General features: G+C 42.1%; 3 protein-coding genes and 2 non-coding genes across 11 annotated transcripts in view; 2 read left to right on the top strand and 3 right to left on the bottom strand.

Annotated features, from left to right (window-relative positions):
- Nucleotides 1-2,832, bottom strand: part of LOC127594584 (C-Jun-amino-terminal kinase-interacting protein 4-like) — a 46,677-nt gene extending 43,845 nt beyond the window's left edge. For both annotated transcript variants that reach the window (XM_052056429.1, XM_052056431.1), the window contains exon 1: nucleotides 2,198-2,832. In XM_052056429.1, coding sequence (XP_051912389.1) covers nucleotides 2,198-2,497 — 300 coding nt within the window. In that variant the 5' untranslated portion in view covers nucleotides 2,498-2,832. The remainder of the gene's footprint in view (nucleotides 1-2,197) is intronic.
- A 1,209-nt stretch (nucleotides 2,833-4,041) lies between these two features.
- On the bottom strand, nucleotides 4,042-17,200 carry LOC127594589 (diacylglycerol lipase-beta-like). 5 transcript variants are annotated; one of them, XM_052056448.1, is made up of 16 exons: nucleotides 17,047-17,200; nucleotides 16,446-16,633; nucleotides 16,145-16,296; nucleotides 15,404-15,578; nucleotides 15,064-15,331; nucleotides 12,886-13,008; nucleotides 12,642-12,769; nucleotides 12,432-12,558; nucleotides 12,243-12,326; nucleotides 11,415-11,492; nucleotides 11,239-11,319; nucleotides 10,964-11,094; nucleotides 6,068-6,136; nucleotides 5,647-5,719; nucleotides 5,227-5,480; nucleotides 4,042-4,530 (listed from the first exon to the last, which is right to left on the bottom strand). In XM_052056448.1, exons 2-16 carry the CDS (start codon nucleotides 16,616-16,618, stop codon nucleotides 4,335-4,337), a joined length of 2,112 nt encoding a protein of 703 aa, XP_051912408.1. In that variant the 5' UTR covers nucleotides 16,619-16,633; nucleotides 17,047-17,200; the 3' UTR covers nucleotides 4,042-4,334. The 5 variants fall into 5 exon arrangements, with proteins under 5 accessions (XP_051912408.1, XP_051912407.1, XP_051912409.1 ...); XM_052056447.1 differs by having other exon boundaries at nucleotides 16,735-17,167; XM_052056449.1 differs by having other exon boundaries at nucleotides 10,964-11,091; nucleotides 16,735-17,167.
- A 58-nt stretch (nucleotides 17,201-17,258) lies between these two features.
- On the top strand, nucleotides 17,259-17,330 carry trnaq-cug (transfer RNA glutamine (anticodon CUG)). The gene has a single exon. It is a non-coding gene; the product is annotated as a tRNA-Gln (tRNA).
- A 147-nt stretch (nucleotides 17,331-17,477) lies between these two features.
- LOC127594602 (peptidyl-tRNA hydrolase ICT1, mitochondrial-like) lies at nucleotides 17,478-18,778 on the top strand. 2 transcript variants are annotated; one of them, XM_052056485.1, is made up of 6 exons: nucleotides 17,478-17,681; nucleotides 17,798-17,818; nucleotides 17,915-17,952; nucleotides 18,021-18,103; nucleotides 18,188-18,357; nucleotides 18,635-18,778. In XM_052056485.1, exons 1-6 carry the CDS (start codon nucleotides 17,653-17,655, stop codon nucleotides 18,717-18,719), a joined length of 426 nt encoding a protein of 141 aa, XP_051912445.1. In that variant the 5' UTR covers nucleotides 17,478-17,652; the 3' UTR covers nucleotides 18,720-18,778. The 2 variants fall into 2 exon arrangements, with proteins under 2 accessions (XP_051912445.1, XP_051912444.1); XM_052056484.1 differs by having other exon boundaries at nucleotides 17,798-17,822; nucleotides 17,893-17,952.
- A 5,503-nt stretch (nucleotides 18,779-24,281) lies between these two features.
- Nucleotides 24,282-24,354, bottom strand: trnar-ucg (transfer RNA arginine (anticodon UCG)). Its single transcript has one exon. It is a non-coding gene; the product is annotated as a tRNA-Arg (tRNA).
- Between the last annotated feature and the right edge of the window lie 2,150 nt (nucleotides 24,355-26,504).

Here is a 26,504-nt window from a genome sequence, read left to right as displayed (position 1 = left end):
CCCTAGTCATAGGTGGGATGGTTAGCCATCCATTGTATGATGAAGTTTGAAGAACCCTTGAGACTATTTAGAGTTCAGTCACACAAGATAGAATCCGTTTAAAACAAACAACTTCAACAAACCCCGGATGTAAGAAGGTCTCTCGTCTCTAAACTGCTTAGTCACGAGTGTCCAGAAAAGTGCTGATTGGATGATTCTGGATACTGAATTTACAGAGTTCCACCACCTAATTTTGAAAGTTTCTATTTATACGCCTGAATAGCAGCCAGGACTCGTCATACCACTTAGTGCTTGAATGGCGAATGTCAGACCTTTCATTTTTCATTCCCACCATGCTATGCATGGTGGGGTGTATGGGTGATGCTTGTATCCTTGATCTCACTCTTTCTTCGTGGTAAATAAAATAAGATTTGTGGTGAATGTCTTTTTACAAGCAAATTTGAGTTGCAAATAATGCAAGTACGGGCAACTGAATGCTGCGTTGTGAGCCCTGAAGCCTTACATTTAACTTAAAAGGTGACTTTGTATCCATAACAAAAGGGCGATGTGGGAGAATGGTCAAGTATCAAGTGCTGATTGGCTAGGAAACAAAACAAAAGGAAAGCACAGTGGGTCAACAAGTTTTCAGTGTGCCTTTTGCTGCCATGGCTTCTGCACAACACCTGCGCACCCACCCTAAGTGTATTTCTTAGGAACAAGACAAATATGTGTTATAAAGTCATTGCAATACATTTGCATGAATGGAAGGAGGAATTCACTTAAAGGAGCATTTGAGTGGGCTGAATGTTGGAACTTATATAATAGGTCTGTAGGTAAAAATTATGTCAGCACTAAAATCCATCCCCTGAAAATAATCTTTTGTGATTTAAGGACTTTTTTGAGATAAGCTTGACCAGAAATTGCCCGCCCCCTTTTGGAGCTTAGCATCCTACCCCCCCCCCCCCCACCCCATCTAGGCCTATCCACAGTCGCATCAAAATTTTGGACCGCAGCACACTCAAAGCAAAGCCAACCTGTAGAAATTCATTTCCTGAAATGTTCTTTTAATTTAGCTAATTTTAAAATTCTCTCAAGAACATTATAGAGGGTGTCACGGTCAACCACTGGTTAGCACATCCGCCTCACAGTGCAAGCAAAGGTCAAGCACACTCGTGAGGATTAGCAGTACAGATAACTTTTTTTTTAATTACAGTGGTATATACATTGTTTTACTGTATATAGATTTAATATTAATCCTTCAAAGAATAAATCACTCAAAATTATTTACTTGGTGACACTTCTACCATGCACATTGCACAATCATACATGCACACACACTCATGTTTTTAAATAAATACAAGAGCCCAAATCTTTCAATGCTCACTTTCAAGCTCCGACAATTAAAACATCTGATTAAAAATACCATTCACCATAACTGACCTATATTCCAACAAGTATTAATGACTAGGGATATTCTGATCAGGGATTTAAGGTGCCAATAAAGCTACTGATCAACCAGGAGTGCTATCAGCCGATACCAATCACATGGATTCAGTGTAAAAAATTTTGACAAAATGTGAATTATGTAATATCGGACACTTTGGCCTGCTTTCTCAATATGTTTACAATGATCTGACAACTTAAATTTGGTTAATAATATTTACCACCGAAGACATTGAATATTAATATTTTGCATTACCCAACCGAAAATGTGTTGAGAAATTTGAGAAAATTCTCAAATTTACTTGGCTAGGGAAAGCCCTTAAAATTATTTTTATGGATTATTGTCGAAGAAGTGAAGCATCTCAACACTAATAGTAATTAGTAATGCCATTATGCAATATTTAACATATCTTTTGCAAACATTTTTAAACTCGCATATTGTTGATGAAAAGCATCTCTAATGGCACGCTTCACTACATAGGTTTTGTATCATAAATAGCAAACACTGAAGCCATCATTGATTAGAAATTGTATGACAAAATTTGCTTTGATTGATTTCTGCACACCCCAGATTTACAAAAATAGTGTGTGACAGTGTGCATGTGTGTGTATGCGTGTCCTTTTTTAAAAATAATTTACTTGACAAATACTCTATCAACTAAACACTAAAGCTAAAGCTAGAGTTCAGAACTAATCTTAATTTCAACAATTAGTTGGATTATGTGCTTTACACAAATTGTGGCGGCAAATCAGAGTGTGTACCATGGAAACGCACCTCTTCAATGTGCTTTCTCAGCGACTTCTCTCGTTCGTACTGGGTGACAAGTTGCTCGTTGTCCTCCTTCAGCAGCTCCAGCTCTACTTCGTGCTCCTGGTTGACAGTGAACACCGAGTCCAAGTTCTCCAGAACGGCGACGACGAGCGGCATCAGTTCCTTCACCACGTCTTCGTCGTACTTCGCGATGAGCCGCTCGAACTCGCGGTATATGGAACTGGCCAAATCGGAGACCCGCTCGGACATCATGGTCGAGTTGCAGGAGTCGTCCTGGTAGAGGACGACGTCGTCCAACTCCATTTTTTTGGCCGCTACCCGCACACGTCTTCCCCCGGCTAATGTGAACGAGCTAGCCGCGAGTTTCGGATTGACGTCCGGAGCCTGTTCGCCTTGTTCCTCTCGAAGCAGTAGAGCTTGTTTCTAAAGCATAACTCAAGTGTTCTGTGCTGTAACGTAGGAGAAACAGTCCGCCCTGAGCGCCAATAATGTTTGGCTTGTCCGAGCTTCTCTTCTCGGTAGACGACTTGAAGAGTTTTGCTAGGCTTGTTGTTGTTAGCAGTCCTGAAAAGACTTTACTTGGCTCCTGATTAGTTTCACTGTCCAACAGATGAGCTCCTGCTGTTGCATTGAGGAGAAATCGGAAAGACTAGGACGTATTGAACTACGCCGAACCATAAGCATGTACAGACAATACACATCATGTTTGACTATGATTTTACAATTTAAGAATGCGAATCCACAAGCCTGTTTGACTAATCTGATTCAATTATTGATCGTTCTTTTTCAAGCTAAATTGTGACTGACCGCGCCGGATGCGCATGTATGTGTATGCGTTTAAATAGGATTACATAGGTTTTTTTTAAACATTGTTTTATATTACAATTTAAAGTATCAAAATTGAATTTGACGGTACAGAGAATTATGTACAGAAACAGACCTCGACATTCTCAATTTCGTCGAGAGCGAAAGTAAGAAGATTGAATTTCCGAGGGCAATGAACATTTCATGCGTTGGGGAAGGTCCCTCGCAGTGCCGTCATTCTAAAGCGGGCGGGGAGGATGGGTCAGAACTGCAGCCGATCCTTAGTCATTGTGGAAACATTTATGAATGATTTATGCCTCCACCCTATTGACTCACAGGCTTCGCTTGTTTTAAGGGATTTACTAAACTTTCCGATTTTCTCATTACCTGTATTTCGAATCGTTACGTTCCAAATGCGATTTTAGATAAATTAATAGCGGCCACTAAGAGGACGTCAGTACATTCCACAAAAGCTTTTATTGGCATCATTTTATTGAATACGATATATAACTGGAAGATGAAAGCATCAGAAGTTCCAAACCTTAATACTGTACTGCCGTTTTGGGAGTGAAAAAAATCAATGACATGTCAGTTTGCACTGATTTGAAAGTCTTTCTCCTACTGTATTTGCAACAACACACGACTGAACATCAGTTGGAGAAATCCTGAGCAAGACTCAGAACATAGGAGGGGTTTTTTTTCTGTCGAAACAATTTTTTTTTTTACCATAAAGCATAGGCACTGTTCACCCTGACATCTCAAAACAGGAAAACACAATTACTAGACAAAGACGTAACATTTAGACTATTGTTGAGGAATGGGAACTGTCAATCTGTAACCAAGGAAGGGCCAAGAGCAAATTGACAGTTCCCATTCCTCAACACTATCAAACAAAAGACATTCCTATTAAGCTGTCATCCTTTATCATTCCAACCAGCTATGAAGACGAGTGGTCACTTGCGCGTTAGGCAAGGGCACAGTCTGCCAGCAACACATCACACACACAAACATATACTACAGGATATAAACAGTACAAACGTGAGAAATATTGTACACAAAGCACATTCAAGAGATTATGCCATTAAAACTCACAGAAATGCATCGTACATCTGAAACCATAAAATGATTAAAAGTGCAAAGAAAAAAAATCCAATGTGCCTTTTTCTTAAAACATTTTCCTATCAGATTGCAACAACAATGGCGTTTCCACAGGTCTGTTGGGAAAAGTGCAACAAAATATTGGCATAGCAACAGGATCGTAGGGCACAGAATCCACTTGGAGAAAGACAAACACCTTATTTACAAATTAACAGACAGGCCTGTTTGTGTGGTACATTCAGACAACATTGTGCTGGCTGTGGTTGGAGGATGACGGGCAGAGCGAGTAGGGCTTGTCGCTGGTCAGGCTCTTGAGGGCTCGGAGCACGGCATCTGGCATGTGATCCACGAGCATACTAGGGCTGATTAAAATACTCCTGAAGGCCATTTCATTCGACCACTCGGCACGGTATCGGACCTGGGAGAAACAAGATCTGGGAGAAAAGGAAAATATTTCGAATGTTAAGAATAAATACCATCTATTCCAGGATAACCCTATTTATATAGTTTTTTTGTTGTTTTTTTCCTCAATCACTACCAGAGAGCTCATGCTCATGTCAGCTTTCTGAAGCGACACAAAGTCGAAGGAAAAGATATGCTGTCACGAAGTCCGAGTCATTTACACAACCTGCCATAAAAAGAAATGTTGGTGATGAAAATGGCCAATATTTAAGAAGGGTGAAAAAAAGGAGACTAAATATATTTTCTGTTGACAAGTTTTGAATGCGCGGGAAAAAGTAGCAGTGCTCAAGAAATCCAAGGTCATTAGTATCATATTAGTATTTTCCCCAGTGTGGGACAAATGAAGGTTATCTTATCAACTCCACATGTCTGCAGGTAAGCAAGATAAATATTTCCTTATAATGTTCAGTTGTATTTAACTTTTTAGTGCAATATGTTTGCATTTAATCTTGAAGAACCATTTGTTTTTCAAATGTTATTTCGGGCAGATTTTTATCGAACCTTTATGTGAAATGCATTTTAATCAAATCATTGAATACAGATTTTTGTTTAAATGTTCCTACATTTAAGTGCAGTGTTAATGTCCATATCTGCATCCTGTTACAGTGGCTGAGAGTCATATGAAATATACATTTTAGGAATTAAAAAAAAATCTGTAGGCGACAAACCTGCGTGTGGGCCCATCTTCCAGAATATGCAGAACACGTCCAGGTAGGAAGAAAGGCATGTGTGGCACAGTGTGGAGAGGTGAGTCGTCCGACGCCAGGCTTTGATAGGATGACGATTGGTGGATCAAAAGTGATTCTTCACCAAGCAGAGGCAGATTAAGCTCCTCTTCCCTCCTGCTCACCATTTCAGAAGGAGAGTCATCTGGTTCTCCACCAAACAGTTCGTACCAGCATCCCTGCAAAAGGATGCGGTACTGCAAAACACACACACACACACACACACACACACACACACACACACACACACACACACACACACACACACACACACACACACACACACACACACACACACACACGCAGCTGACATTGAGACACAACTAATATTAAGGCTGTATTATTGTTTGAATGGCTTCTTACTTTGGGTTTATTGCAATTTGATACTATCTTGAGTATTTTTCGTTTCAGATCCTCCATATTGGGTAGGCTCAATCTATATGAGGGAGGGGGGGGACAATATGACTTCACAATATAGTAATGACACGAGAGAATCATGTGAAAGGCTACGAAATGTTGAGCTTGTCAGTTGTCCTTGTTTCTACGCATGTAATAGCAGAGCAGTGCTAAATATAGTCCGCATTACACATGCGTCTATAAAAGTCTCGACACCACGACGTGTCCATTTAGTCCATTTTGGGAAACTACAACACACAAGCCTGTTGCACCTTCGATGATACACAGTCCGTCCAAATAATGATGTAGTACATTGAAAAAACCATTCAATCAGTGCACTAAGTCAACTATTTTCAAAAACCAGTACTGGTGACGGTGACACACTTACCGTGGAACCAGGTCTTTTCCCAGTACAACAGAGACCACAAAGTCCTTGGAGTAATCAGCTAAGGCTTTACTGTATATAAAATGAATACAAAATTGTTGGTAACCTTCCATTCAAGAAAAAAAAACAGTTCCACAGTAATAACATGAAAACAACCAAAGGAATAATAAATTACATTTTCCTGAAAATTAACCCTTTCATGCACCCTATAACCTGATTGCATGATTAGCTGTCCACTGTAGAGGCTGCTGTCCCTGAAAGGGTTCGTGAAAATGAACTCATGAAAATTAGTCATTACTTTATTTTTGTGGTCCAATGGAAGTAGAGTGGTACCTCTATTTCCGAAATTAATTGGGTCTGAAAGAAATTTCTTCACTAGAAAATTTTGTAAATCGCGTTTTTCCATGTAAATGCCCTAATGCCAAAATTCAGACCTAAATGTTTTCTAAAGGCGGCCCGGTAGACCAGTGGTTAGCACGTCGGCTTCACAGTGCAGAGGTACCGGGTTCGATTCCAGCTCCGGCCTCCCTGTGTGGAGTTTGTATGTTCTCCCCGGGCCTGCGTGGGTTTTCTCTGGGTGCTCCGGTTTCCTCCCACATTCCAAAAACATGCATGGCAGGCTGACTGAACACTCTAAATTGTCCGTAGGTGTGAGTGTGAGCGTGTATGATTGTTCGTCTATGTGTGCCCTGCGATTGGCTGGCAACCGATTCAGGGTGTCCCCTGCCTACTGCCCGGAGACAGCTGGGATAGGCTCCAGCACCCCCCGCGACCCTAGTGAGGATCAAGCGGTTAGGAAGATGAATGAATGAATGAACGAATGAATGAATGTTTTCTAAAGCATAAAACTGTAACATCAATCAAAATCTAAATATGTAACAAATACATGTTACAAATAGATTATTGCGCAATAAATGAGAGCTGTGCATAACGTAAAAAATAAAGAATAAAAATGGTCATTTAACTTTGAACTCCGTGTCCTCATCGTTTTTTGCCCTCTTAGTTCATGTTCTCTCTCAGAAGTGTTTTTTCCCTGCCGTTTTGTAAAGAACTTTTCCAAGGCCGTTTGCTTTTGTCGGCTTATAACAATCCTTTGAAAATGTCCAAGGCAAACGTCAGCATAGTGAGCGATCGCCCGACTGGTGAACACTTTTTTCTGGGTGGTTCACATTTAGGTAAAACTACCAGAACGCCTCATGGACCGAAGGGCAAATAATGAGGACGCTGCATAGACAAAAATCTATTCATCTATCTGCACACAGACACATACTAGAAGTCAGTCTTAGCCAATGGGATGCCAGGAAGGTGCTCGGTAATAGCCAATGGCAGAGCAGCTATAAGTATGTTGCGTTCATGAAACTCTGAGTTGCAACTAGGGGACTATACAGTACAGTATTTTTACCAATGGTATCTTGAAATTTCTTACATAACAAGAGGCAATATTTTCCTGTTGATGCATTTCACCCCCTTCTCATGGTCTCACCACCCATGGGAGGGGTCAAAGGGGTCGGGTGCAATGCGAGCTGGGCGGCAGCCAAAGGCGGGGACCCTGGCGGTCCGATCCTCGGCTGCAGAAGCTAGCTCTTGGGACATGGAATGTCACCTCTCTGGCAGGGAAGGAGCCCGAACTGGTGTGTGAGGCAGAGAAGTTCCGACTGGATATAGTCGGACTTGCCTCCACACACAGCCTAGGTTCTGGTACCAGTCCTCTCGAGAGGGGTTGGACTCTCTTTCACTCTGGAGTTGCTCACGGTGAGAGGCGCAGAGCAGGTGTGGGCATACTTATTGCCCCCCGGCTCAGTGCCTGTCCATTGGGGTTCACACCGGTGGACGAGAGGGTTGCATCCCTCCGCCTGCGGGTGGGGGGACGGGTCCTGACTGTTGTTTGTGCATATGCACCAAACAGCAGCTCAGCATACCCACCCTTTTTGGAGTCCTTGGAGGGTGTGCTGGAGAGTACTCCTGCTGGGGACTCCCTTGTTCTACTGGGGGACTTCAATGCTCACGTGGGCAATGACAGTGAGACCTGGAGGGGCGTGATTGGGAGGAACGGCCCCCCCGATCAGAACTCGAGTGGTGTTTTGTTATTGGACTTCTGTGCTCGTCACGGACTGCCCATAACGAACACCTTGTTCAAACATAAGGGTGTCCACATGTGCACTTGGCACCAGGACACCCAAGGCCATAGTTCGATGATCGACCTTGTGGTCGTGTCATCGGATTTGCGGCCGCATGTTCTGGACACTCGGGTGAAGAGAGGGGCGGAGCTGTCAACTGATCACCACCTGGTGGTGAGTAGGCTCCGATGGTGGGGGAAGATGCCGGTCCGTCCTGGCAGACCCAAACGTATTGTGAGGGTTTGTTGGGAGCGTCTGGCGGAATCCCCTGTCAGAAGGAGTTTCAACTCCCACCTCCGACAGAGCTTTTCCCATGTTCCGGGGGAGACGGGGGACATTGAGTCCGAGTGGACCATGTTCCGTGCCTCTATTGTTGAGGTGGCCAATCTGAGTTGTGGCCGTAAGGTGGTTGGTGCCTGTCGTGGCGGCAACCCCCGTACTCGCTGGTGGTCACCAGCAGTAAGGGATGCCGTCAAGCTGAAGGAGTCTTATCGAGCCTTTATGGCCTGTGGGACCCCAGAGGCAGCTGACGGGTACCGACTGGCCAAGCGTAACGCAGCTTTGGTGGTCGCCGAGGCAAAAACCAGAGCATGGGAAGAGTTCGGTGAGGCCATGGAAGCCGACTTCCGGACGGCTTCGAGGAAATTCTGGTCCACCATCCGACGTCTCAGGAGGGGGAAGCAGTGCACCACGAACACTGCTAAAGTGGGGATGGGGCGCTGCTGACTTCGACTCGGGACGTTGTGAACCGGTGGGCAGAGTACTTCGAAGACCTCCTCAACTCCACCAACATGCCTTCCTTGGAGGAAGCAGAGCCTGGGGACTCTGAGGTGGGCTCTCCTATCTCTGTGGTTGAAGTCACCGATGTGGTTAAAAAGCTCCTCGGTGGCAAGGCCCCAGGGGTGGATGAGATCCGCCCAGAGTTCCTCAAGGATGTTGTGGGGCTATCCTGGTTGACGCGCCTCTGCAACATCGCGTGGTCAACGGGGAGAGTGCCTCTGGATTGGCAGACCGGGGTGGTAGTCCCTCTTTTTAAAAAGGGGGACCGGAGGGTGTGTTCCAACTACAGAGGGATCACACTCCTCAGCCTCCCTGGTAAGGTCTATTCAGGGGTGCTGGAGAGGAGGGTCCGTCAGGAAGTCGAGCCTCAGATTGAGGAGGAGCAGTGTGGTTTTCGTCCTGGCCGTGGAACAGTGGACCAGCTCTACACCCTTGGCAGGATTCTCAAGGGTATGTGGGAATTCGCCCAACCAGTCTACATGTGTTTTGTGGACTTGGAGAAGGCGTTTGACCGTGTCCCTCGGGGAGTTCTGTGGGGGGTGCTTCGTGGGTATGGAGTACCGAACCCCCTGATACGGGCTGTTCGGTCACTATACCACCGATGTCAGAGTTTGGTTCGCATTGCCGGCAGTAAGTCGGAATCGTTTCCAGTGAGGGTAGGACTCCGCCAAGGCTACCCTTTGTCACCGATTCTGTTCATAACCTTCATGGACAGAATCTCTAGGCGCAGCCGAAGCGTTGAGGGGGTCAGTTTTGGTGGCCTCAGTATTGCATCCCTGCTTTTTGCAGATGATGTGGTGCTGTTGGCTCCTTCAAACAGGGCTCTCCAACTCTCACTGGAGCGTTTCGCAGCCGAGTGTGAAGCGGTTGGGATGAAAATCAGCACCTCCAAATCTGAAACCATGGTCCTCAGTCGGAAAAGGGTGGAGTGCCCCCTCCGGGTCGGGGGGGAGATCTTGCCCCAAGTGGAGGAGTTTAAGTATCTTGGGGTCTTGTTCACGAGTGAGGGCAGGAGGGAGCGAGAGATCGACAGGTGGATCGGTGCAGCGTCTGCTGTGATGCAGACGTTGTATCGGTCTGTCGTGGAGAAGAAGGAGCTGAGCCAAAGGGCGAAGCTCTCAATTTACCGGTCGATCTACGTTCCAACCCTCATCTATGGTCATGAGCTATGGGTCGTGACCGAAAGAACGAGATCCCGGATACAAGCGGCCGAAATGAGTTTTCTCCGCAGGGTGTCCGGGCTCTCCCTTAGAGATAAGGTGAGAAGCTCGTTCATCCGGGAGGGGCTCCGAGTCGAGCCGCTTCTCCTCCACATCGAGAGGAGCCAGATGAGGTGGCTTGGGCATCTGATTCGGATGCCTCCTGAACGCCTCCCTGGTGAGGTGTTCCGGGCATGTCCCACCGGGAGGAGACCCCGAGGAAGACCCAGGACACGCTGGAGAGACTATGTCACCCAGCTGGCCTGGGAACGCCTCGGGATCCCCCGGGGAGAGCTGGAAGAAGTAGCTAGGGAGAGGGAAGTCTGGGCTTCCCTGCTAAAGCTGTTGCGCCCGCGACCCGGCGGTAAGCGGTAGAAGATAGATGGATGGATGGATGGATGGCATTTCACAACTTGAAGATTTTGTATGAAGATACGTTCGTAAGTAGAGGTACCACTATATAAATAAAAATAAACTGGAAACCTTTAATATTTTCCTGAGCAAACGACTACAGTTGTCTTAAGTTTGATGGACACCTTCTCCAAAAGGCATGTTGCAGCTCCTTCCAAAGACATTCAATATGATAATATATAGATAATTCTGATTCTGGAAACAAACGCCACGAAAAATCTAATCTAATAATTGCGAGCATCCATGCAGTGTACCAAAGTGGATGCTTGGAACTTGAAGACAAAAGGTATAATTATATATGTATTTTTTTTGACCTTTCAGGATGGTACGAATGCTCCCATCATCGTCCACCATTAAATTCAGTCCCAGGGAATCCCACGAGCCTTTCTTACCTCAGGAGTCCCCCTGGTGGAGAAAAGGCATAGCACTGAAGAGTGGGAAAGGAGTGGCGCAATAGGATGGCAAGCACTGCAGCTGCACCCGCGCCCAGGCTGTGACCGGTAATGACCAGTTTGTACTCATGCAAAACAAAAACAAAAAAAAGCATGTATAAATAATTTTTTTTCTTAACATAGGGCCAGATAGAATATTCTCTTTCTGTTTAGCGGTAGTACAGTTGTGCGAAATCAGGGCAGGGGCAAATACATTTTCACAATATTCCACTTACTGGCACAATGGAGAACGCTTGGTTCAGGATTCCATCATTGACCAGCTTTCTGTAAATGTAAGATGCAGCCTGGCTGATGCCCTGCGAGAACCAGAGAGAAGGACACTTTCAAAAACTTGTGAAACCAAAAACAAACAAGAATAAAAGAAATAACTTTGTTTGGGGAACGAACATGCCTTGTGAGCATAGCAGGCTCCAGTCACGCCATCGATGGGCATGTTCTCACATTCGGCAGAAAGGTCTGTCAGGGCATCCTTGAGGGCAGACACAGGGAAATACACATTGGGTCATACTCTTCTATGTGTACTGTGATTCTTTTTTAAGTGCCTCGGCTTGCAAACTTGGATTCACATTTCACTGTTCAGACTTATGGCGCACACCACAAGTAAACTGCAAAGGAACACGGGAACACTGGGAGGCGTTATTTAACTCATTCACTCCCAAAGACGTTTTTAAACGTCTTCTCAGACTTGGTCCAGAAATGGCTGGTACTGAAGGAGTTCATGAGAGCACAGTTTGCTTCAAAATCCCGGAACGTGTGCTTTTCCTGAAACTTGACGAATGTAATTGAAATCAAATAAAGCACACATGAGGATGCGCCACAAACATTCCCAACAAGGTAGTAGCCATATGGTACCGGGCTGTTAGACTAATGGTTGAAGACCACTCCTCACACTATGTCTCAGAAATAGTAAGCCACAATGATGTACGCCAGTTGTGCCTAGTATGTCGATCATGATCGACAGGTGTCTCGCGGACTGCTCGCACGTCGATCGTGAGTGGTTTTGAGGGGGAAAAAAAACAATTGTCTTTGTGCGTGTTATTAATATGATATATTGTTGTGTTAGTGCACACTCCACCCTTAGCATCCTATCAGTCTCACTTTCACAAAAAAGTATTTACAAAATAAAATTTAAAAAGCAGGTCACAAAAAAGATTGGGCATCCCTGGTGTACAGGATATCATCCGAAGATAGTCGACTTGAGTCACATGGCACAACTCACCTTCAATGACAATGTTCCTCTGACAGCCACAAGAATAGACTCCCGCTTATGATCCAGCACCACAAAGAAGGGGATCTCGTATATCTAAAACACATTTGTTCAGATGACAAAATGAACGGAAGAATTTCAGCAACTGAAGTCAATTCACCTTTATTCTCGCCATCTTCAAAAAGGATGAAGGGAAACTACCTGATTGTGGAAGCTGACATGAATGAAGTCTCTGTCTTGCAATCCAGTGATTTGCAGGATGGAAGAAAAATTACAACCCAGGTGGTCTGCCCCAACAATGTCAAACTCGTCAGCACGACTTCTACAGCTAAAAACAGAATTAGATTTTGTTCAATACCAAATAATGTCGTCAAAACTCTTGATGTAACTAAAAAGACAACCTAATCATACCAGTCTCCGCTAAGTTTGCAGGGCCCGGTGAGAAGGTTGGAGTAAACGTACAAAGGCCAGCCATAGGCTGCAGCAGCAAAGTGCATAAAGTGTACGGCTTTCTCCAACTCGGACTCCAGATCTTCTTCCTTCCAATTTTCATTCATATTGCAAAATGTATCTCCTTAACATAAGCGGAACTGAATAGTGTCATTGAAGAAGTTACCTGAATATAATCTACTAGGGGGGAAAAACATTTACTTACAATGGGAGATGATGGACTGTGATCAATGGTGACATCTGGATCTCTGCTTCTTTCCATCTTGTCCTGTTCCTGATGTATCAAAGCCAAACCGGCAGCAATATCACTGGGAACCAAATCTGTGTCCTGCAACACACACAAATATTTCAAGGCAGTGCAGGGGGGATTGGATTCCGTCATCAAGTCAGGCAGCACAAGAAGGCGCTGCGATACACCATATACCAGCTTCTAAAACATCAAATGAATTGTTTTAGATTTGTGTCCTTGAAGTGTTTTTCCCGCATTAGTGGCAATATTAGAACTCATTCAGTACCAGACAATTCTAGACCAAGTCTGAAAAGACGTTTAAAAACGTCTTTGGGAGTGAATGAGTTAATGTTGTTATATTTCATTCTTTTTGGATATTTTATCATGTCCAGATTTATATTTTGAGCCCAAACGTATAAGGACCTGCAGGAAAATAGGCTGCTGTGCTAGGATAAGATGATTGATTGGTTGCTTTATTCGTGTACAAATCCAAAATGTAAATTAAATTCAAATAAATACTTGGACAGCAATCTCACATTTAAACGTCATCTTGATAGAGTGAGTACAATCATCAAATTTACAATTGTAAATTTTACGCATCTTCGAAATCATACGTCGACAGAAGCTGCCAAAATATACACGTTTTTCTTTATAGTAGATCATATTAATTACTGAAAACCCGCCTGGGCCACTGCAAATTCTACTATTCTAAACCTGTAATATCTTTATATAAACAAGGGCTGACAATTTTGGATTTAAAAAAAATTCTTCTTCTCCTTTTGGCTTGTCCCTTTTCAGGGCTGCCATATTTTAAAAAAATAATAATAATTAAAGCAAAAAAAACCCCAAGATCATTCCATCATTATACATCCATTTCGTTACCTTAGCGTCTCGCATCCTAGACGCATAATTTTCCCACTGGACGCAGAGTTCCAAATAATGTGCGTTTTTGGGACGCAAGGAAATTTCTCAGTCAAAACAACAACAAAAAAATACGGTACATGTTTTTTTCCAGCAATGATCGCAGTTTGACAATCGCCGTCGTTGTTGTTTTAATCTCGCGTTAAATAATCTTGCGTGACGAGATTTCCGTTCTCGCGAGACGAGATTGGCAACAAGTGGTGCGAACAGGTGTTGCGAAAGTTTGTTGCGGTGATATCACAGAGGATGCAGCTAAAGTTGGATAGTTTTTTTGCGATGATAAATTGACTTTGAGAAAGCCTTGCATCATCGGAAGCAGAGTAAAAAGAGAAGAATTTATAAGCTCAAAGACTCAACCATGGGATGAACTAAGAACCTATTTCTCAGAAAATCTTGTATGCCTGAATTATTAAAATTTTTGCAGCATTTGTTTATAAGAAATAAACCTAATGTCAATGTATATTGTTGTTGTTTGTTATTATCAAATGCAATTGAATAAGTCGACCATTTCAGAATTCGAAATTTGGGACTCTCTAAATGCATAATGGGACTCATACTTTTCTGATCACCGAGTCACTGGGACTCGCATGGCTTAAACTGTAAAATTATCACTGTGAACTATACAAGATCATTCCATCATTATACAATTCTCAATAAATATAGGATACTAAGATGGGGAAAAAATCAATCCTTTTAAGGATGTATGCCTTCTATATCACATCTTTCACAGATTAGCACCACTTCCACTCTGTAACCTTACACAAAAAAATTACACCAAAAAAACTTTATAGGAAAAAAGATGATTGACAGGCTAGTTTTAAAATCGTATACATTTGGCATGTATAATTCCCGTACCTTGCTTTAACAGATTTGACACAACTAGTAGTGATCTTTGTAAGAATCTGGATTTATTTAATTGATCATTTGACAAAAATGCTAAGACATTGGCAAGAAAGAGTGGGGCTATGCTGGCAAAACACACTATTTATCTTTCTCTCACATGGAATGAATTCAGATTTTTCCTCAAGTGTCTTTCCTTCATCAGTCATACCACATCCCACTCCTTTGCCCAGCTGTCAACAATCACGTGCGATAGGAAAGTTTTGCAGCTTTTGTCTGTATGCCATTTGCTTCCAGGCTTCTAAAAACAGATTCCTCTCAGTTTCATATCACCTCTCTGAAATTTGCTCACTCAGACTCGCGTTACAAGGAGATGTGAAGGAAGAGACTTACAGAGAAGAAGCCACTGACGAGCTGTGAGATGCTGGAGAATGCCGCACGGTTGCTTTCGTCCTGCGGCAAACAACAGCACAAAAGTCGGAGCCTGCTCTCCCACACCTTGACAGCGAGCGAGCGCGCCGTGGAAAGGAACTGAGTTCCCCCGCTGCTCTCCAAGTGTCGCACTCCCAGGGGCTCCATGGGAGCAGCTGAAGGCCGAGAGTCGCCCATTGGGTCAAAGACAAATATTACACCCAGAGCCGTGAAAAGCAGGATGATCCAACTATATGAGGAGAAAATCTGTATTTAACATCTCTTAAAACACAACAGAATAAAGCGTGCTAATATATCCCACCTGGCAACCACTGCTGCGACGACAACCCCCACGGTTGCTGGGTCACAACCTTTACCATCATCAGACACCCACACAGCCCCCAGACAGGCCCACATCAGCTCGGGGAGGTAAAGAAGAGCTCGCAAGTACACCAGCGTAGGCATGCAGCGTCGTGATCCAGGATTTGTTATGGTACCTGAAAACACAAACATCATCGCCATTCATGGAATTAACTTAACACCGGCAAACCAGCAGCTGGATTTGTGTGTCGTAAGACTGTCATTAAGAAAGGCATAGAACGGAACCACCATTACTTAACACGTGGTTTTTGAAATCGGCTGAACATCTGTGCTCTCTAACCTTTGAATATGCAGCGTGAAGTTGTTTTATGAGCCTTTAATGGCACTCCTAGGTGGCAATTTACAAACTACCCAGGATGTTAGACATGACGGAACTACCTGTTTAAGACAAATGTATTTTTAATTCTTGTCCATCTATTCCTTTTCTGCACCGCTTCTCCTCAATAGGATCACCATTTAACTTTAGGCAAGAGATAGGGGTCGTAGCTGGACTAGTCGCAAGTAAATCACAAGGCATATAAATAGACAAATAATTTCGACTCACATTCACATCGAAGAGGACTATAACAAAGCATGCATGTTTTTTTTAGTCCATGGAGAAACCATGCCGCTGCGCAGCCACATTAACTAGAAATGTCAACTTCTACAGCAGATAAAATAATTCTTATGGTATGGGGTTTACCTTGAGCACTGACATATACAATGGCACATAGTGACAGAATGACGAGTGCCAGCACCACTAAGAGTCCAATAAGGTAGATGTGAAGAACACCTTTCCCGTTACAATCAAATTGACCCTTGTGATAAGAGTACAGGAGGACGGTGCCAATCCACCTAAATGAAAGACAATAGATAAAGTGTGGCGTAACAAAGGGAGAGAAACATGTCAACTACATTCACAATCCCAAAGAGTAGCAGAGTTACAATTAACGACTATGCAATAGAATTGTTGATTTCATGAATAATTTGAGGCTCATACTTACCAAAGTACGCGGATGAATAATTCGAAAGCTCCAGGGAAAACAAGATCATCACTGGCGATTCCCCACCGACGACCAAAAACCACCATTCCAGGCATTTTGGAATCAAAACGAATAAATGTTGCCTCGGAGTAATGGACTGCTGTAAAATCTCTTGAACGGGCGCTTCGGGTCATTCATGACTCCACTTCCTGAAAGCATATCAAAATTGCCACATTGTACCCTTACAACGTTGCATCACAAGCTCAAGAATTCTGTCTCAACACGCCATATTACATTCTCGAGTGTTTACCATTGTGACGATAGCCAAAACGTTCCGCTAATTATTTCGATGCACGCCAAATGATACTAACCGCGTGCTTTACTGACATTAAATAATATGATTAAGGTACCTCATGGAGGTCGGCGAATTGTTGATGTTAAGTGATTAGCTGATTATCTTCTAATGTTAGCCACAAATACTAAAATTATACCGATTCCACGATAAAGATTTTCATTGATCATAAAACGGTTAGTTTCGACGGTTTACAAATTATTATTTCGTTGCACGGCAAACGCGTTTCTTTCGAGAAATTAATGGGAACAAATTCTAAGATAAACGGACCTGTTTTCCCCACAGACTGTCCATCCGGGTGTATCAACCCTATGCAACAGAGCGTCGGTATTTCGTTCCGCTTGTAGCTTTTTGTTTTGAGAACGGACAATTACTATTGCACCATTCACAAAGCACTCTCCTTGGTAGTTACCTACTGCGAGCCTCGGCAGAAAGCCTTTTCTGACATTATATTTGCATATATCCGTCGAATTGGCATTAAGGGTTCCATGGTGTAATGGTTAGCACTCTGGACTCTGAATCCAGCGATCCGAGTTCAAATCTCGGTGGAACCTGAAATTCTAACTTGTCATCGGTGGAATTAGAACTTTTAATTTAAGTATCATGTTTAATGTGTTTTATTAAAATCAATAGCATACACATGTTTAGATACTCATTTTGTCCCCACAGAAATGTCGAAAGTAGTAACTCGTCTCGTTCACGGCTTATTCGTCACATCCGGTGACGTCAATGTAATCATGGCGGCACACATAGCTCGATGCTGTATTTTTCTTTGCGGTAATGTCCGAACTCGTTTCACCACGATTCCGCAGCAAGTAAAACCAAGGCGTGTTCAGACTAATCAACTTAACAACATTCTCCAGCCGAACGCTGGTTATGCAAACCGAGGGACCGATAACAACCAGGTTAGTCAAATAGCGTGCTACATTGAAATGATGAATGTACATTTCTAATATTTCAATGAGATTGAAACGGTTCATGATGCAAAACAAACGACTGCATAATTGTGAACCTTTTTTAGGGTGTTCAAGTACTCGTTCCAGTAGGTAAATATTTGCCAACCAAATCACAATACTTCCTTAAGCCTACTTTGTATTAACACTTTCTTTTCTTAAGACCGTCTGACCGTGTCTTACAGTCGAAGCAGTGGTCCTGGTGGTCAGCATGTCAATAAAGGTATTCCAACAGTCAAACGGTGAATTAGTGTGTGTGTTCCAACTTGACAATGCAATTTCATCCCACAGTCAATACGAAAACAGAGATCAGATTCCATGTGTTAACTGCAGACTGGATCCCAGAAGACGTGCGACAGAAAATCATGGAAAAGGTGTGCTGAAGAATACTTTCACCATATTAATGGAGAACCTGTAAATAAAACTAAAGTGTACAACATTTCAACCTTGTGATGCAGAACAAAAATCGAACCAACAAGGCTGGCGAGTTGATCGTGACCTCTGAGCTGAGCAGGAGCCAACACAGGAACTTCAATGACTGCATACAGAAGATCTCAGCTGTCATTGCAGAAGCTAGCGAGAAGCCACATGAGGCAACGCCAGAAGATATTGCTCTATGGAAATCTAGGTAACAATTTTAAACCATATTTACTCATATACTGTAGCTGTCTGTGTTTTTTTCATATGCTGTGTTACAAATTATTTTATATGTAGGATTTATTCATTCATTCATTCATTTTCCGAGCCGCTTGATCCTCACTAGGATCCTCATTCATTGAAGGTGCACCTTATACTCTGAAGTGCCTTAAAGTGCGGAAAATCTAAATGCTGATCAATATTTTGGGAAATACTGTGATTGTCTTTCTTTTGTGATTTTGGCCTTATGTAGAGAAACTGTTTTTCAGGTTAGACAACAGAAACAAGGAGAGAATCAGACAGAAGAAGATCCATTCTGCTACCAAACAGAGCAGGCGACTGGAGTTCGATTAATGTTCCAGCCCACCTTTATAACGTCAACTTTAATGTATTTATTCTATTTTCTCTTTAATAAAATAGTTCTGAAAAAAAACGCTTCAATATTATGTGACCAATCACCCTGTCAACAGATTTTAAAAAAGAAATAAAAAATTGGAGGAATCTCAATGTAAATACTGTACTGGAATCGACAAATGCATTACCGGTACTTTTCACTAGTGTTGAAGGTAATGAGTTACAAAAGTAACACGTCACTCTAATATATTACATTTTGACAAGAAAGTAATAGCAAGTTACTCATCATAATATTTTTAAATATTATTACAGTTTCTGAGTCCCAAAACACGTCTCAATTTTCTGACCGTACGACAAAATGAATCACTTGCAGCACAGGTGTCAAAGTCAAGGCCTTGGGGCCAGATCTGGCCTGCCACATCATTTTATGTAGCCTGCGAACACAAATCAAGCATGTCAAGTTCCATGATACTTGCTAAAGTCTGAACCAAAATTTCAAATTGTCATATGTAATCCACAATAACAGTAATTATTCTTGACTTCTGATTTTAAACCTAGTTATGCATCAATTTGCTGTGCGCTGTGCAAGTAATATATGGAGTGATTAATCATTTATATGGTTTCCCAAAATTCATAACAGCCATCCAAGGCAAACCGTAACAATGTGGCCCGCGACAAAAATGAATTAGACACCCGTGACTTAAAGTACAGTATAGGGAAAATCAGTCCAGTAGGTCATTGACGATAATAAGCCAAGTCAAGTACAACTTTATTGTCAAATGCGCTATATGTGCAACATAAAGCACATATGAAATTTCCTCCCTCTCAAACAGACAACAAGAGGAACCACTGAGGGTGCCCGCGCCGCCATCAAAGGAACCATACCATAATGACACCCAAAACCTACTTGCCTGTACAAGTGCCTGTAGAAGTCACACATTTAACACTGTCTAGCTAGCTATCTAGTTTTGTTCGGCCAATTATCAAATATGCTTCATCTATCACTATAGACCAATTATTATAATACTTCATCTATTTGGAGCTGGGAGTCGCGGCTTGGAGTTTGAAGCGGATTACGTGGGACAGGAGAAGTGAACTAATCTCTTTTCGTCAATGGATGCTACAGCTTTGTGTTTGCTTTCAAAACTTAGCTTGTAGCAGACGTGTGCACATTTTCAGCATGACGTCTCTGATCCACTGGAGAAAGGACACTTTGATCCTCTCCTCTTTCATCTAGAACTGCTTCAGACAACAAAGTGTATGCAGAAAACTGGTGAAGATTGAACGACTGTCTGTGTCCTATGTGTTGTCTTGTGTTATTTTTGTTATTTTGACTTCAAAATGGCGCCGCGAGAGTGGCTGCCTTTCAAGCAGCTCCTATATTTTGTTGTTCTACTTCTTACTTTCATAACTTTGCTGCTGTGAATTGGGAATTTCTCCATTGTGAGACTAATAAAGGGTTTTCTTATTAGTATTATTTGTTGTACCAATGATCAAGTATACTTAAAAACTTTTTTTTTTTTAAACAAAACAAACGTTCTCGAGTGTGTAAATGAATTGGGGTATGTTGATAATTTTGTGGTGCACGGTCTGGGATCATTTATTTACTGGAGCAAATATCAGTTACAATAATTACATTTTAAAATATACATATTTATTGAAGGGTGGCCCGGTAGGCCAGTGGTTAGCACGTAGGCTTCACAGTGCAGAGGTACCGGGTTCGATTCCAGCTCCGGCCTCCCTGTGTGGAGTTTGCATGTTCTCCCTGGGCCTGCGTGGGTTTTCTCCGGGTGCTCCGGTTTCCTCCCACATTCCGAAAACATGTATGGCAGGCTGCTCTAAATAGTCCCTAGGTGTGAGTGTGGGTGTGGATGGTTGTTTGTCTCTGTGTTCCCTGTGATTGGCTAGCAGCTGATTCAGGGTTTCCCCCGCCTACTGCCAGAAGACGGCTGGGATAGGCTCCAGCACCCCCCGCGACCCTAGTGAGGATCAAGCGGTTCTGAAAATGGATGGATGGATATTTATTGATATAAATATTAATCAAAGGCAGTGAACTCCCACCCACCACAGAGTCAAAACATTTCACATTACACCCTATATATAGTTTAAGATCGTCATGACAAGTTAAATAAATATTAAATCTATGAAGCCCAGCTTTTTAAAAAATAAATTAGTTTAGAGCAGGGGTCACCAACCTTTTTGAAACCAAGAGCTACTTCTTGGGCACTGATTAATGTGAAGGGCTACCAGTTTGATACACACTTAAATAATTTGCCAGAAATAGCCAATTTGCTCAATTTACCTTTAACTCTATGTTATTATTAATAATTAATGATATTTATCTTTGTGAAAACACTGATCATGTTAATGATTTCTCACAACAAATATATAGAAACAGATATCAATATCAATATGCAACACTTTATTTTTATATTTTTCAAACATTTGAAAATGATCACTTCTACAACAGTATTATGAAATCACAATATCCCATTTTAACTAGCTAGCCACTAACATTTTTTAACAAATCATGAATTACTTTGCACCATGTTTGTACAAATAATAACTCATGTAAAATACAAAAATCAACTCTCAAATTTTTAAATAAATCATTTCACACTTTGAACTGGACACCAAATCTTTTATCTGTTTCTATGTCAATTAGTGGGAAGCCTGGCATTGCATGCTGTTAACCAGTGTGTTGTACTCTGGTGTGTAACTTGACACTGCAACTCTGAGTGAGTCTTGCAGATGTGCATCAGTGAGGCGTGTTCTGTGTTTGTTTTTGATGAAGGTCATGTCAGAAAAGGCTGATTCACAAAGATAAGTTGAACCAAACAGGCTTGCAACCTTCATAGCTGCTGCGCATACACCACTGTACTTTTCTGTGTCAAGAAGGCACCAAAAGTTTGGTGCAGCCTGATGGGCTTTGAGGTGGAGGTCATTTTGCAGTGTTACAATTTCAATCTCCACCTGTTCAGCATCCAGGCTGAATGTTGCACTTAACTGCTCAGCAATACATGATATGTCCACGTTCATGAAAGGGTTAGAAATGAACGACACACATGGCTCAAGCTGATCCAGGTCACAAAACCTGTTCTCAAACTCTTGACCAACTCTGTTTATGACCTGAGAGTACTTTTCTGCAACTTTGTCAAAAGCCTCAGATGCAGAAGCATTGTCTTTCAGCACCATCTGCACAGAGGGAAAGTGCAGCACTTTTTTTCTCTGTAAATGCACAGAGAAAAGGCTCATCTTAGCTTTAAATGCATTTAAAGCACTTATCATATCGGCGACAGTCTTACCTTTGCCTTGCAGCTCACAGTTCAAACTGTTCAGTTTCCCAGTAATGTCCGTTAAAAATGCAAGGTCAAGTATCCACTCAGTGTCCTCCAGCAGCACGGTGTCCTCACCCATGGACTGCATGAACTCTTTGATTTCACCCAAAAGTGACAAAAAACGTTGCAAAATTCGTCCCCTGCTAAGCCATCGGATTTCTGTGTGCAGTAACAGGTCACCATATTCAGCTGACAGGTCCTCCAAAAGTACCTTGAATGTTCTGTGCTGTTTAGCTCTGGAGCGGATGCTGTTTATGATCTTCACGACGGGTGTCATTACGTGCTCAAAGCAGATCACTTTTGCACATAAGGCCTGCTGGTGTATGATGCAGTGGTACTGCAGAAAGTTTGGGAACTCTGGGTCAGCTTTACAGTGAGCAACGAATCCTGTGTGTCGGCCAATCATAGCAGGAGCTCCATCCGTAGTCACTGATACCAGCTTTTCCAGCGGCACCTTTTTTTCCACCAAAAACTCCTTCACTGCGTCATAAATGTCAACTCCTCTCGTAGTTGTCTTCAGGGGCAGTAGTGTCAGAAGTTCTTCTTTTGTGGAGAAATCATCAAACACCATCCGGATAAAGACCATCAGCTGAGCCGTACTGGTGCCGTCCACCGACTCGTCACACTGGATGCTGAACCACCGGCACCTCACCAGATCACGGTCCAGCTGGTCGGCCAAGTTCCCAGACATCATCGACACTCTTCTTACGATTGTAGTTGCCCCGAGTTGAACATTGGAGAGACTGGAGAGTACATCGGTTCCATACTTCTCGTCTTCAAGCACAGTTTTAGCAATTATCATCATTACTTCTTTGACAACATCCCCGTCTGTAAATGCCTTCTTTTTCTTAATCAAGAATTGCATAGCTCTAAACGAGGCTTCGGTTGCTTTTTGGGAGTTTTTAACCGGTCTAGTGAAAAAAGACTGCCGTTTGCACAAAGCAGCCTTTAACTCACGGGCTTTCTCTGCTCGCAGTGCGCTGCCCGGTGGGTAGTTAGCGTGGTAACTTGTGTGACATGTAGTGAAATGTCTCTCCACATTGTGCCGCTTTGCTACCGCCACAGTTGCCCCGCAAATGAGACACACGCAGGATCCTTTCACAGTGGTAAAAAAAAACTCTCCCTCCCATTCGTCGTGAAAATGATATGTTTTCTTTCTTTTTTCTGCCATTTTTTGGGGTAACTCTTCTCCTCAGTTTCGTTGCGTCTGCTAGCTTGTTTGTATGAGAGCAACAAACGCTATGAACTATACTAGGTCAGAGTTCATTTATATTAAACACAAAAAACATTTTAAATTTTAAGTGTTTTTATATATATGTTGTCATTTGTAAGTTACATGCAAGTCTGATTTAAACAACAATAGCAAAAATAAATAAATAAATAAAAAATAGAGGCAGCTCACTGGTAAGTGCTGCTATTTGATCTATTTTTAGAACAGGCCTGCGGGCGACTCATCTAGTCCTTACGGGCGACCTGGTGCCCGCGGGCACCGCGTTGGTGACCCCTGGTTTAGAGTAATTCATTACTCTGCATAGGTGGTAATATTGTAAAGAAACGTATTCCTTTCAAATGCAAATAGCTATTAATATGAAGTCTATAAGTGTGGGACGAATAAAGGATATCTTATCTTATAACATTTTGGAAGTAATTTCCACCAACACTGCTTGTCACTGAAATCTGCTACCTACCGCCAACTCTTTATCAGGTGATGACTTGTTAATAATAGACATTCGCAAAACATTTGCCAACTGGACCAGAAACTCGAGTAGTGTTCACATAACCGTGTTTTATTTATTTATGTATTTGGTTGGTTGATTGTTTTTTAATGTCATGAATGACTGCTTTACTGGATTTCCGTGTGGGTGCTGGATTTAACATTTCTCAAAAATTGTATTCATGAACAACGGGATAATAAAAGTAGTTGTATGTTCACACCACACTAAATTCCACCTGACGAGTATTAACGTATTCCATCGGGAAAAAAATCAGTTAGCAGAGGATGGTTTCGATCCATCGACCTCTGGGTTATGGGCCCAGCACGCTTCCGCTGCGCCACTCTGCTCTGATACCGTAAAATATTCAATAACACTTTATAATATAATTCATAAGGATTTTTTTGTAAATTTGAACTGGCCGACGACGTTAATTTCTAGCGCTGAAAATACGTTCAAGGAGTTTGAGAATTTTCAATGACCCCCAAAAAATGTATGTTTAAAAAAAAAGCCGACCACGAAGGGACTCGAACCCTCAATCTTCTGATCCGAAGTCAGACGCCTTATCCATTAGGCCACGCGGTCGTACGACGCAAACAGCACTAATTAACCCAAATGTACTAAACATCTATTCTCTGGCGCACGAAAAATATTGTAAAAGTATTAGCGTTTGACAATACTGTATGGATAAATGGATAATACGCGTACCGTGGCAAAGTCACGTCGCATTCTTAACCCAAAACCGTGTAAGATAACAATACAGTACTGTATAGCATTGCTTCTCAGCGACTACTTTAAGCTAACATTGAACAGTACGTACGCAGTATACTACCAGTACTTTAACTGCATATCACGCAGTCTTGTGGCAGTATTTTGGCGTCATTTGTCCAGTTTGGTCAGTCTTAAGCAGTGTAGATTGGCAAATTGATGAAACAAACAAAAAGTTATGCCAGGTCATGTACCAATGTTTAAACGTGAAGGCGTCTGAGCCACACGTCAGCTTCGATTCGTGTGGACCGAACTCGTTTCAATGAAGTTTAATTGTTTCGTCCCAAAGTACCGTATATTGGCACTATTTTGAATTGATAATAGTTGTTTTGAATCATAGATTTCGCGTATTTTATTAGCGATATTCCTTTTTCCCTTCAAGTTTATTTACGTTTTCATGTTGAATTAATCCACACTTTTATGCGGGTTGTTTTTCGAAATCTAAATTAATCGGAACGACTGGATGATTACATACAACAGTGTGCACTGGACAGGACAGTCTTGATATTCATAATAATTTAATTTACTGTGATTTTAACCACTTGGTAAATTAGGTAATTTTCCCATACAACGCAAAATGAAAATGATGTCAATCACTTCATAGAGGCAAATTCCCCCCTAAGATAATAAGAGGGTTATGAATGACATGTGTCTTCATGCAATACACAAATACCAAATGCAACACATTAACAAACCATGAATGCAGTGTAAGGCTTTATTATCATAGGTCATTGTTGAGACAGTGGTATGAAGCTGACAGGACAAATCTAAAAGGAGTCTCAGTAATAGTCATAGGCTAGTAAACATAAAGCAGTATTAGCAAAGTAGAATTAGTAGAAAATAAATACACTCATAAAATAAGTACACTTCCACAAGCAAAGAGGCACAAAACAATTCCAGATGAAACAAAAACATAAAAGTCGGTAGTTTGACATTCTAACTGGGTTAACAGTTTACTTAAAATGCACTTAATGCATCACAGTTATCCTATTTTATTGACTGAGGGATTTTCGTACGCTCTGATTTTCTCACCAGAATTCATTAAAACAAAATCCTGTTCTTCACAACTTCATGTTGTGGGTGACACATACGATGTGCCTGAGCCAAGTACAATTCTTTCAAGCTTGGTTTTGTCTTCAACATGGTAAAAACATTCATTAAAGTAAAGCTTTAAACTAGACGCAGGCAATCGTGATCCCAAAAAGGCATCCAATTCATGAAAAGGTTTTTCAAGGTTGGTTAGTGGGGTAGGCTAACATGCTCTCAACATGACTGAATGACTTGAGAGCGTGTAGGATAAACTGCTGGCTTCAACATGCCTATTATCAAATATGTTTTTAGAATAAAATCATATCAAAAGATGTTATGACGCCACATGATTCTTTTTTTAATGCCCAAACAAATCATGATGTTTCTATTTGTGGTGACCCTAAAGGGACAACCCAAAAGTCACAACCTTACTTGAGCAAAGATTAAACGTGTTCACGACCAACCTGCACAGTAAATATGGTTCACTGGCCAATCGTAAGAACTTGACATTCAATATTCTTATAGTGATATCGTTATTTCCATTCAACTCCCACAAAGAAAAATTGAGATGTAAAACAAGTAATCTTATTCATACAAAAAATAAAAGTAATGGGAAAACTAGCACCGTAGGCTCAACATGAACCAATGTTATTTTTCCAGAAATTTTAAGAGATTCCTTTTTTTTTTCAAATACAACATGATTTAACATATCGCTGATATTTCCACATGCATTCACGTCGGTTACAGTATATAATGGTGAGCTTTCATGTTCTCGTGTACTATAGGATGTGGGGGAGCCTCAGTTCAGGGAAACATTTTGAAGATGAAGAATACATCATCGTGCGGCACTCGAAGGCATGCTCAGTTACCGCTATGCTCACCGCTTTCCATTTGATCGTTTTATACTTCAGAAGTGACTTTCAAACAAATATTTACTG

This window comes from Hippocampus zosterae, unplaced genomic scaffold (assembly GCF_025434085.1).
Source record: "Hippocampus zosterae strain Florida unplaced genomic scaffold, ASM2543408v3 HiC_scaffold_22, whole genome shotgun sequence".
Lineage (NCBI taxonomy): Eukaryota > Metazoa > Chordata > Actinopteri > Syngnathiformes > Syngnathidae > Hippocampus > Hippocampus zosterae.
Note: the sequence above shows the minus strand (reverse complement) of the source record. Positions and strands in the feature narration are given on the sequence as shown.